Source organism: Crocodylus porosus, unplaced genomic scaffold (assembly GCF_001723895.1).
Source record: "Crocodylus porosus isolate Cpor-Errol unplaced genomic scaffold, CroPor_comp1, whole genome shotgun sequence".
Taxonomy (NCBI): Eukaryota; Metazoa; Chordata; order Crocodylia; family Crocodylidae; genus Crocodylus; species Crocodylus porosus.
Window position 1 is genome coordinate 51,400,517 of NW_017728947.1, and position 12,388 is coordinate 51,412,904.

The 12,388-nt window shown below is 44.9% G+C and overlaps 1 protein-coding gene across 1 annotated transcript in view; it reads right to left on the reverse strand.

Annotated features, from left to right (window-relative positions):
* Positions 1-12,388, reverse strand: part of ZFYVE1 (zinc finger FYVE-type containing 1) — a 29,974-nt gene that overhangs the window by 9,393 nt on the left and 8,193 nt on the right. Inside the window, exons 3-4 of the mRNA XM_019551760.1 lie at positions 4,446-4,950; positions 2,161-2,375 (exon numbers count right to left, since the gene is read on the reverse strand). Of these exons, the coding sequence (XP_019407305.1) occupies positions 2,161-2,375; positions 4,446-4,950 (720 nt within the window). The remainder of the gene's footprint in view (positions 1-2,160; positions 2,376-4,445; positions 4,951-12,388) is intronic.

Here is a 12,388-nt window from a genome sequence, read left to right on the forward strand (position 1 = left end):
ATTATTCTATTTTGCAAGGTATTTGGAAAAGATTATATCAAGTAAGGGTACACCGTACTATACTGTTTTGAAAAATACTGTCCATCTTGCCACTGGTTTGGGGAAAAACAAGGCTTTCAAGGTCTGATTAGTAGTGTGAATTAAGAGCAGGAAATTATATTATTGCTTTCACTTGCACCTTATCACCAAAGCCTCTTTCTTTTCATATGGCTATCACCATCAAGACAGCCTGCTGATATATGGAATTACAAGCTCATCTAGCACCTACTAAAATAAATCTCCAATACCACCTGTTAGTTTGCTGGCATCCTGGATCCCTCTCAGGAAGGCTTCAGACCTAAGTATGGTACAGCAGAAGCTTGTATTTTGTTCTGCCGATTCCAGAAAGCTCAAAGGGATTATTAAACACCCTGACTTAACTAGCTCAAGGTTTTATACAAGGAACGTGAAAAAAGCTTCATCTCCAAAGTCTCACAACTCAATCCTCTCCCATATTGTTCGCCACCTCTCAGAAGCCAGTGGAGAGCTACTGAAACACAAGCAATGTATAAATGGCAGCAGAGGTTTACATCTCCTTTATATCCAACATAAACAGTACCAGCCGCCAGCTCTCCCAATAACAAACTCAAGACCTGGATGCAGGGCAAATGAACCCAGGCAAAACACTGGTGATGCTGATAAGGAACAAATAGATCTAAAGGACTTGTTTCCTTGTAACAACTCCCACCATAGAAATAGGGTGAGGGTACTTCTTTTTAGAGTCGGATTATAGTTTTGGAATCTTTAGATGCTGTTTTGCTGGATGCCCAAATAGCCATGGTGACAAAAATGGCCATTTCCATCTGGGAATGGTCTATAGGGTGCACTCCGTCCTATCAGATACAAACCTGGGTATAAACACTCTGCAGCCACATGCCTGGAGAAAGCTGCAACCAATATAAAATGCAGCTGCCAGTATTAGTAACAGATCACTGGGATCACATACTGCATATGTTCCACCCTCAGTACTAGCTATCCACTGAATACAGAGTCCAGTTCAAGGGATCAGCTCTGATGTCCAGAGGTCTCCCTTAAATTGGCCACAGCTAAATAATATTCTTTGTCCCCCCACAAAATATCTTCTACAACAGCTAAATTCAACTAGACCACTGGAAACTTCCCACCAATAGAAGGTGGCTCAAGAATGCAAGAGGCAGGTAATGAAACTTTCCAATCTAGAAAGAGATAGTAATGGCCACAGAACCAACTACTGTCCAAACTAAATGCAAACTCATTTCTTCAGCTTACTGTGGGAAAACCAAACATCAGTGAGCTAACAAGCAAAATTGCTGCCCCAAGCAAACCCTGCAGGACAGTGGGCAAGGAGGGGAGGAGGTGGGGTGAGGTGAGAAGAAGGGAGAGAGGGACAAACAGTTTTGAGGTCAGGGGACACAGGATTCAAAAGCGGAAGTGGGGGGGTCTCTGTAAGGATGGGGGATCCCTCTTGCCCACTCCTAGTTATGCTACTACCAAACATGCATTGAATAAAAACAAAAAACTCAGTCTCCTTTGGTTTGGAAATGAAGAGCATCCCCAGATACTCTGGTGATAATAATCCTACAGATACCTCAGTCCATCTAGTATGTTTCCATTCTCAACACTCCATCTCCTGTTCCCACCTGCCTTTCAATCCACTGGCACATCTCCCTCCTCCCTTTGCCCCTCCTAGCTCCTTGAACATACTGTCTGTATCCCACGCCAAGACTTCCTTGTTTGTAACTCCTTTGGAGAGCCCAGCAATTTGGTATGGAAGGTACGCTTAAGAAGCTCACTAATAGCGTCTTCCTAGCCAAATCTATGGGTTTTGTGATACTGGTCTTCCAGTGCTCCTACAAACTTGTTCACCTCAACTTCCAGGGTCACCATCAATTTTTCTTTTATCTTCTCCTCTTGCATTTTCTTTCCCCTAGAAAGAACCACCCACCCTATTTGTCTATTATAAGTCGATCTGTACTAAAAGAGTGCCTCTTGTTCAGATACCTGGAATTCTGCATTAGCAATCTGTGTATTCTCACTCTATTAGGTGCAAAGTATTTAGCAATGGTGTTACAAATATGAATAAGGATAATTTGCATATTGCTCCAGCTCCCAGTGAGCCACATTCTGCTACAGATGACTTACTTTCAGCGCTTTGTAGATAACCCCAGGTTGCCGGGGAGAGCGTGTTGTATTGTTCTCCAGCTGCTGCTCTATAGCTCGCCTAAGTCCCGAGAAGTCTGTAGGGGGATTGTAAGTCCTTGTTCCCTTGTAGTGAATTGAGCTGAAGGCTTCAGGGAAACAGCTTAGTTTTCTAAACCGATCCTGAATGAGTTTCTCAGGCACCTCGGAGGGGTGATCTAAAAAACACATTCAAAAGCAGCAACAGGTACATTAACAACAGCTGATTTAAAACAACACTTAATCATGCAGTGTTTTAACAGTGTCAAGTGCTATACTAACATTCCTAATTAACCCTCATCACACTTCTGTGATGCAGATAAATTGGCATTGCTCTATTTCACATATAGGAAAAGGGAAATACATTTTCAAGAGGTGGTCTCTAATTTTGAGCGCCCATCTTCAGACCCTAGAACCACATTTTAGAGATCCTCTAAAACTGAAATCACTAGCAACTGCAGTTCCCTGGCAAGTTCTAAAGTCTTGTTTTATGAGTCCAAGCTAGGCACCAAAAATTAGAAGCCATATTTGACCCTAAATAATTACTCCAAAAACCAGGGTTTGTTATAACCCTACAGACCATGGCACCAAGCTGCCACACCACATCATGACAAGCCTAGTGTTCACGGCTGATCACTGCTCTGTTCTTTAGGCTCACCATTCTCAAGATGATCATTTTCCATGAAGGCCACTGCAGGAAAGAGAAGTATCAGCCTTCCTCTATAAAACAACCATAGAGAATGGACACTTTCAGGCCAGATCACCAGCCACACTAACTACTAGAACCAGCTTCCAGCAATAGCGTATTCAGACTCATCCCTCCCCTAAAAGTCACATACATTCCATAACTGTCCCTCAATTATAGGTAATTGTGCATTGCTGCAAACAGATGTATATTAGGGAGACATGCCACCTGCAGCAAGCAGCTGACACCCTGAAGCATATGCTTGTATTACCCTGCGTTTGCACACCAAACCACAAGTGTCATTACTGGTCATAATGTTGACCAGTTCCAGCATTCGACTCTGACCTCTGAGGTAGCAAATTCTACCAGTTGACTAAAATGCTGTGTGAAATGTGGCTTCCTTCACTGCTTTAAACATTACCTGGCCAAGATGAGAGGGTGTTGCCATTTTCATAGGACCACTTTGCTAATTAGAAACGCACTTTAAAAGACAGGTAGGTGCTGTGCCAAGTCCCTTGGGCTTTCTATTCCCCATGAGTTCTCTGGCCAACTAAAACAGCAACAATAGCGCAGGTTGCAGTGACTTGATTTGTTGTAGTCTTGCATAGCAGGTAATTTCCAGATGTTTCCAAGCAGAAGGAAGGTAAGCCCTGCCTGTGGTGATAGAGCCACCTGAAAGTACCAGAATTCCCCTCACCAAAGACTGGGGAGGAGAGGGAGAGACAAGTGGATTCACAGCACATTTTGAAATGGAGACATCTGGGGAGAAATCTGTAGATTCTCTTAAAATCGAAGGCAAAACTCTCATTGGTTTTCCAGTAAGCCAAGATTTCACCCAGAGATGTACCGACAACTAATACATTTTAAAATATACTTAATCCAGCATTATGCAAATTGAGTTTAAACACACCTGCAAAGGAAGTGGGAGGCGATGCAAAACGAAAGCACAGTGGGCTACCATCCTTTAGGACACAAACCAAGCCCCTACTGGCTCCACTGCACTTTTATGCTGCCGTATCAGTCCATCCACCACTAGCCTTCACTGTCACAGTCCCATTCCCATGCCTGCTTAGGAAAGGCCCCAAACCACAGAAGTCACTGACTGTGCCAAGGGCAGGGTGCACGTTCAGCAACAAGTCAGTCTCCTTTACTCTTGTTAGTATGTAGGTATGATTTATTGTTCATTCATTTATTGTTGCAAGAGGACCCTCTGCACCCCTGCCTATATCTGAAGGTCCGACCAGTTTCACTTTTCCAAGCTGCATTGCAGCTTCCACGGCCCAATGCTTCAGTCATCATCCTAGGTTAAAGAGAATCAGACTGAAATCTCTTCAGAACCAGTTAATGCTGGTCCCCAACTGGTGCTTGATATTGCTCTAGGCCACACATTTAGTCACAGAAGCAGAGCCTCTTACCTCCTCGGTCCTTCTGCCAGCCTTGACCATGAAAAAACACAAGGTCTCAAATCCAGTTTAGATCACCAATTATCAGGTTACAGATCTAGTTTAATAAACGAATCATGTTCAGACATATTTTGATTCCAGATCTCTTTCTCTCTACTTACCAGAGCCCAGGAGCTTGGTGTATACAGTCTCATGAAAGATAATCACCCCAGGACCTAGGGTGGACAAGGGAACATCTAGACCACAACGGGCTGTAGTTGCCTTCAGCTCCTTGGTGAAATGTTTCAAGTAGGCCTCTGAAGCATCCCCAAGGAATTTGAAGAGGTCATTATGGAGTCTGTCAGCACGGGTACGATAGATGACAAGATCAGAAATGGCCAGGACCTTCAGAAGCAGCCGTGTTCTCTGGCTCAGGTTCACAGTAGCTCCAAGCAGACCTTCTGTGTCTATTACCACCACTTTGCGGACAGGATCATAGGCTACCCATACACCAACTGTACAGGACTCTTGAGCTGGAGAGGTCTTGAAGACCTCTCGACCATAGAAGAAAGTGTGATTAAGGGTATGTGACTTGCCATCTCCAGTGTTCCCAAAGATGGATAACACCTTGAGATGCTCCTCAGGTGTGCAGTCCAGTCTTTTAATAAAGTCTTCTTCATTCTTCACCTTCCAAAATAAGAAAAATGACAAAGATATTATAGCTTGAAACTTGAGAAGCCAATACTACAGCAGTGTCAGCATTAGCACTTATGAGGTTAATAGAGAAAAGCAGCCATTGTTTAGGTCCACTTGCAAGCCTTTCAAGCATATAGAAGCACCAAAGGAAAGTAGTAGTCAAATCCAAATGACTTTCAATGGGACACAGGTTCCTATGCCAGAGGTGCTTTTTAAAATGTTGCTCCCCATCATTACTCATAAAATTAAGCCTCCTTCATATCCTATTACCAGCCTTTCCAATGTAAGGATAGCTTTACTCTACCAGGGTTGAATAGCTTAAGCAGATTTGTGAAAGCTGCAAAAACTGATGGTTCCACCTCCTAATTTACTAGATAATGCCTTTTCCTACAAAAATTAAAATACACCAATGACTAAACATAACATGCCAAGAAAGCAACTGCCCTTCAGTACACCTAGGTGCTTCCCTTGTTCAGCTGCATGGATTAAGTTACACTTTTCATTTAAATGAAAGTAGTGTGGGACAATGCTACTCAGATACTAGAGTAACAGAGGCCACATAAATCAGGTAATTAAACAGATACAGCAAACTCTCACTAAACACCTAATTTCTGTTGCAGCGTATTGGTGAGCTAGAGTTCAAAGGTTTCATTCCTCCCAAAGTCTTGTTATTGTAGTGTATCCCTTACGTAAGACCCCTGCAACTGGTCTTGCCTCAGGACAGTGTGGGATATAGGAGAAGCATAACAGAAAAACTTAATGAAAAGGTTAATTTCAAACTATTCTTCTTGAGTTTCTCCACAAGGCCCTCTTCAGCTACAAGAGAACAAGGATTCCCCTTCTACTTTTCAGGAATGTCTGAGGGGTCCTTGGCCATTCCCCAGGAAAGCCCCTTCCCCCATGTTATTTTTTTTACAAGGCTCCCCCAGGCAAATACAGTTTGAGCATCTCAAGATGCAAGATCCACAAAAATCAGGAGGCAGTGAATGTTTTCTTTGAACAGATTTATTCTTAGATCAGTGATTCAGTTTCTTAAGCCTCATCCTACCCCACCCTGCTACAGCCAGATCTGTAAGAAGGATTCAGATTCCACGTTGGCAAAAAAAAAAAACCCACAAAAAAAACCCAAAAGTTGGTTTCCCCAAAGAGTAGCTTGGAGTAGTATTCAGATTTTAAGGCCAGGAAGCTACTCCCCGTCTCAAAATATTTAAGCATATTCCCTAGCATAAGGGAACATAGAAAAAACAACCATTCCTCTCACATCTACAGTGACCATGTTATTTTTAAGGAAATCCAGGTCACCCCCCCCACACACACACACACCTCCCAACAGATCCCTGCCACAGGCAGGAGCAGCAGAGTGCCCTGCCCGCCCCCCAAAGCTGCTTGCCAGTTCCACATCTACTAATGCAAAGTGAAGCCCTGACCAGCTTCAGGCCCTGATTTTATTTCTCTATTGCTGACCCTACATTTGAATGGGACAGCCCCATCCATCGGTGATGCGCACAGGATGCACATGCACCCTGAGATCGGCCATGTACCCCCCGGAAGCGCCAGCCGCAAAACTGGAAGTCCAGTTTCGTCGCTGGCTCAGCAATCAGCTGCTGGGGGGCCCCCCCAGACAGCAGTCAGCTGCTGAGGGACCCCCCCAGACTCAGGAGACACCAGTTGCCCATGGCCTCAGCAATGATAATTATCACAGTACTGTCATCTGGCCTGTAGGGCTCCTCACCGACCTATGGAGAACTCCAGGCCCTGCGCACTGGATTGGGTAATGCTAGGCCCCCATGACCCATTCCTGGTGTGCAGGGCAGGGAGGGACAGCATCAGCCTGTGGGGCCAAAAGCTTGAGCACCACTGATTTATACCATCCCATCTCAGGCAAGCGTTTGTCAAACCTGCTCTTAAAAACTCCACAACTTCTCCGGGAGACCTGTTCCAATGCTTAACCACCTCCTGGCATGAGAAGGTTCCTCCTAACTTCCATCTTAAATTTCTCCTGCTGCAATTTGAGACGACTGTCCCTTGTTTCATTCCCTGCAGCCACAGAGAATAATCCATCTCCATCCATTGTACAATTACCTTTTCCTCAAGCATTCGGAAACTGTTATAATATCCCTCTCAGTCTTCTCTTCTCCAGACTAAACAATCTTAGCTTTTTCAGCCTTTCCTCATAAGTCTGGCTACCCAGACCCCTAATCATTTTTGTTGCTCTCCACTGGATACTGTTCAATATGTCCGTATCTTCCCTGAAGCGCAGGGCTCAAAACTGGACTCCAGATAAGGCCTTACTCATGTCAAACAATGTAGGAGGATCTCCTTCCTTACTGTACATGTGCCACTGCTGTTTGTGGCCAGGCTCTAGGTGGCAGGCACTCAAGTGTCAGCTGACCCAGGGAGTTTGCAGGTCGGGTTAGGCCAGGAAGAGGGAGTCACTTGACTCAGGAGGAAGGCTGGGCTTAGAGCAGGTATAAGCCCAGGCCCTGGCAGAAACTGGCAGTAAGATCTGGGGTTTGCTGAGAGAATACCACCAGCTCATCAGGATGGCTGCAGCTCCAGGAGGTCAACATGAAGGGTAACACCTTAAGCAGTCTGCAAGTCTGGGGATGAACTAAGGAGAAGAGGATGTTCCTATGGATCCAGAGCCCAGATTAAAGAGTTGAGCATACGAAACCAGAAACTGCCCAGGAATCTATTGAGAGATTGAGTGTATGGGACCAAAGAGGATCCAAGACCCCCGGAGGAGGGGCCAAGTGGAAATCAACACCAAATAAGGATGCCATCTGCAAGGCATGGGGCATGGTATAGAAGAAGAATGGAGTCATGCAATTAGCCCAGAAAGCAGGGACCACTGGCACTTGATGGTCATTTGAGAGCAATTTGGAAAGTCCTGGGGCAGCCTCCCTCATATCAAGACATGGCAGGAGACTGAAAGGGTGGGCGATCGCCCAGACAGCAAGGGCTGCAGGAACTCCAGGGGCTTCATAGCCACCCCTGGAAGGACACCCTGCCACACTTAATACAACCTAGTATGCCACTGGCTGCTTCTTCTCCCGCACCCCCAACAAGAGCATGCTATTGACTCATATTCAGCTTATGGTCCACTGTAACTCTAGGTCTTTCCTCTGCAGTACTGCAGCCTAACCAGTCACTCCCCAGTCAGAATAACTGCATGCAATTATTCTGGTCTCAAGCTCAGGACTTGGCACATGTCCTTGTTGAATGCTGGTAGAAGCAAAGGACTACAAAGAGCTACGCCAGGTCAGCTCTATGCAGCACGCCCGCCAATAGAACAACACTTTATCTTTGTCTAATTCAACTCCTACAAACTCCGGAGCTGGACCAGGGCCTAGCTGGGCCCAGGTGTTTAAGGGATATGAATGTGTACAGCTCTTCTAGAGTTCCCAACAGGCTGGCCACTTTAAACACTGAACCATCTTACCCCTTTCCAATGTACTGAGGGCAGAAACCCATTTTACTTTACACACCCAAATGGCAGATACCTAGCTACATAGCCACTTTTTGTGGCACTTGAGCACACTTGATCCTCCTTCTCCAGCTGCAGAGTTATGTCCACACGGCTACTAAACATGGGCGGTAGGCTGCACGGCTTCTGGGCAGGAACGCAGCTCCTGGGCAAACATAGGTTTTCAAATTCTACTAAGCCAGAGGAGGAGCTCCCCATGCTGTAGCTAGGGCTGTTCAAATGGCAGCCTATGGGCCAAAGGACTAACTTGCAGCCTGCAGGCTCCTGCCCAGCCACCACTCCTCCCACTTCATCTTCTGCCACTGCTGGGGTCTCTGGGCTCCTCCTCCAGCTTCTGCTTCTTGCCCCCGCCCCAAGTTGCGAGTCATCATAACTAGCAGAGGCCCATGGAGTCTGTATGGCTTGTGCAGTTGGGAGGGACCCAGCTTCTTTGAAGTTGGACAGCCCCATTTTATCCTGATCACTCAGCTATTACAGCACTTAACCATGAAGCAGGAGACCCAAGTAGGTTTCCCTTGCTGAGAAAGGGTTTGAACCCACTTCTCATGCACTTTCCTGCACGAGATACCAACTTGCAAGCTACAGGTCTGACATTATCCAGTCTCCCCCACCACTTTGGGGGTTATGTTCAGGTATGCTTGTTCCTACCCAACTGGAGTACAGCCTACCAACCATGCACAGTAGCAATGAGGCCACTTCCATTTCCAAATTGCACGTGGAATAGGATAACAAGCTATATTTAAAAGTACCAAAAATAGCAGTTGTGCAGCTGGGCAATCAGGCAAGCAAAATGAAACAAGATTCTGCCCAATGCTTATTTGTGCTTGGGAATACAACTGTGAGACATTCATAGAAGTCAAGAGGTTTCCCCAATGGCCAATTTCCTCCCAAACTGGGTACCTTTATGTCTGTCAGAGAAGCTCAGTTTTCATCCCAATTTTAAGGACAAGAAATACAAGACTTGAATGCTTTCCCCCCCCACCCCACTTCTAGAAAAGGCAACAATCCATCAGGGAACACTCAGGTTTCATCCCAATTGTGGTGATGCCAACAATGGATAATAGCCATACATTTAACACAGGGGTGGGCAATTATTTTGGGCAGAGGGCCACTTACGGAGTTTTGGCAAGCCATCAAGGGCCGCATGACAGGCAGCTGGGGGCAGATAAGCATTAATTTTCTAAATTTTTTTTAGGGGCCCCACAGGCCGGATAGAATGACCTGGCAGGCTGCATCTGGCCCGTGGGCCACATTTTGCCCACCCCTGATTTAACACAATCATGCACAGCTGTACAAGCTTCTTTAACTTGCCTAAGAGCACCACACCTCTGACGTGATAATACCGGGAAGCAAAGGAAACAGCAAGGACACAGCAGGTTGACTTCAGAGCGGGAGCCTCCCAAATAACCACATATGTAATAACTGTCAAGTGTCTGAAACAAACTATTACTGTATTCAGTTCATAGAAACGTAGATCTAGGAAAGGACTTCCAAAACAACACCCCAGATATCCAACTCCCTCCTCTGACATAAGATGAGGTATGCTTAGAATAGATCACCCCTGACAGAGGTCTGTCCAATGCATTTCTTTAAAACTTCCAATAAAGAATATTTACTTAATGATATTATGAAACCACCCAGGGCTACTTCCGCCCCCTACACCTCCAAACAGATGAAAATAATTTTCTTTTCTAAGGTCCAGCATAAATCTTCTCTCAAAAAAAAAAAAAGTTTAAAAAAAATGATGAGAAAAAAAAAAGAATTACAAACTTTTTCCTAATGAAAGTTATAATACTCATTTTTTAAACTCTTACAATATGATTACATCAGTATGCTTCTAAAATCCAGTTTTTAAAAAACTAGAAAAAACTCAGAGCAATAGCTCCTTCAACTTAAAGTTAGAACTGGGGGAGGGAATGTCAAATTAAACTTTGTTGGAAGCTTTATTGTATAGTCTCAGGCATCTCCTCCAAAAGTGCTGAGCTTTTGAAATACAGTGCTCAGCCAGTTTTAAACAGTGACTCTCAAAAAGGATTAGCAACAGAGCTGGCAATGGAAAAAGCCAACACACATCCATATCTCCCAGAGTACCTTGGTTCCCCACAACACTACTTCTAATGCTTTGGCTGTTTCAGTTTTAAATCTGACAAAAAGTCAGGCTTCCATCCAGGCCTACATTAAAGGCAAAGACACTACAGGTCTGTTCCTAGGACTCAGACTCCTAGAATCCAGTTATTGCATCATATTTGAAACTTGCAATAAAAAAAAAAACAATTAAAAAAAAAAAAAATCAAACTAGCTAATTGTGAAGACCAGTGAGAGAGCATGTGTGATGGGGTCATATCTGCCTGAATCTGCAGAAAACCTAAAGCCATAGCTCAGATGTGCAAGCTGTTCCAGCCAACCCAATGGGTTGCTTCAGGAAGCCTCTCTCTCAATACTATCCCCCAAAAGGAAGGAAGATTCAGGCAGGAGGGGGAATAGTAGTTCTGGGTTTGTACGACTACTAATGCTACTTGCTAGTGACACCGGAAATGAAGTACTGCAAGATGCCTCTGTACACGGCTCTAACTGGAAGTGCAGTGGTTAGAAAGACCAGCAGAACAGAAGTGGTCAGGAACCACAGTGATCCTCTCTCTCTATTTGGTTCTCTTCTCTCACTGTGCTTATTCACTACCTGTAATGGTAGCACTAAGAAATCAAGAGACACCCCCGTCCCCTCCCCCAATTGATAAATACAGAAAGGCAACAGGGAAATTTCCCCATAATCTTAAATTTAGGTAATCTCCAACATAGTTTTCAAAGCTTAAGAGAAACAGGCAACTGCTAAATGACCTACCGCTCACTTCTCAGCTGCATCCTTCCCATTCATCCACCTCTACAGCACTGCTTAGTTGAGACAGAGGGCAGAAACGAGAGCAGCTGCCTGTGGAGGGTAGCAGCAACAAGAAAAGAGAGGGATCCTGCACATTCACTATAGACAAGAAGGTGGAGAAGTGAGGTGACAGACACACAGACCCCAGGATTTTTCAGATCAGCTAGGAGCCAGTGTGGAAGCCACAGGATTGGTTGCGTATTTTGCGAAGTTGTGGATGGCCCCTCTCTCTCTCTCTCAAGTCTAAGAAAAGAAACCAGTGTTCTCCAAAATGCAAACAGACCCGTCCATTGGGCGAGGATAGCAGGGCTGCTTAATAAATGAACGAACTACACTCATTACCTAGTTTCACTTGTTACTATTTGCAACGGGAGAACAAAAGACAAGAACTATCATAATAAGTGGAGGAAAAAAGAAAATAAAAAGAAGGGTTTTGGGATAAGAGAAATAAGGAACTGGCAAATTCAGTGGCTGAGAAATAAACTCAGATAAGAAACAAAAGCTCCATAAAGCAGAAGCGGGGAGAAGGGGGCAGAAAGCAAGTGAGGTAGAATAGTGGATGAGGGACATGGTAACACCAGGTTCAGACCCATCAAGTAACAGCTTGGGAACATCTGTAATAGTTGTGAAATCTTGGTCTGTGCCACATCTCTTTCATTTTGAAAAAATTTGTAGCCAAGAAGCCCACTGTGGCACACAGAGGCTGCAAGAAAACGGGCTAAAGTCAGGTTTTGAATTATGGGGGAGCTAGGGGGAAAGGAGGGCTGAGCTCCCCCATAAGAGACTAGAGTCCCTCTGTAAGATTTGAAACAAAAACAAAAAATCAAATGGGGGTCCTCCAATTTTATTAGGGCATTGTGATGGGCAGCCCAATACTTTTTTTTTTTTTTTGCAGACTCCCTCCCCAACCAGTCAAAAATTAATTCAACCCTTGGGAAACTTCCGAATTATGGTGTCCTTCTTGCCAGCCTTTATCAGTGATTCTCAAAGCAGCGTGCCCAGCATCCTGAGGTGCCTTGAGATCCTTTTAAAGGATGCCTCAGGGTGCTGTGTAAAACTGGGTATAC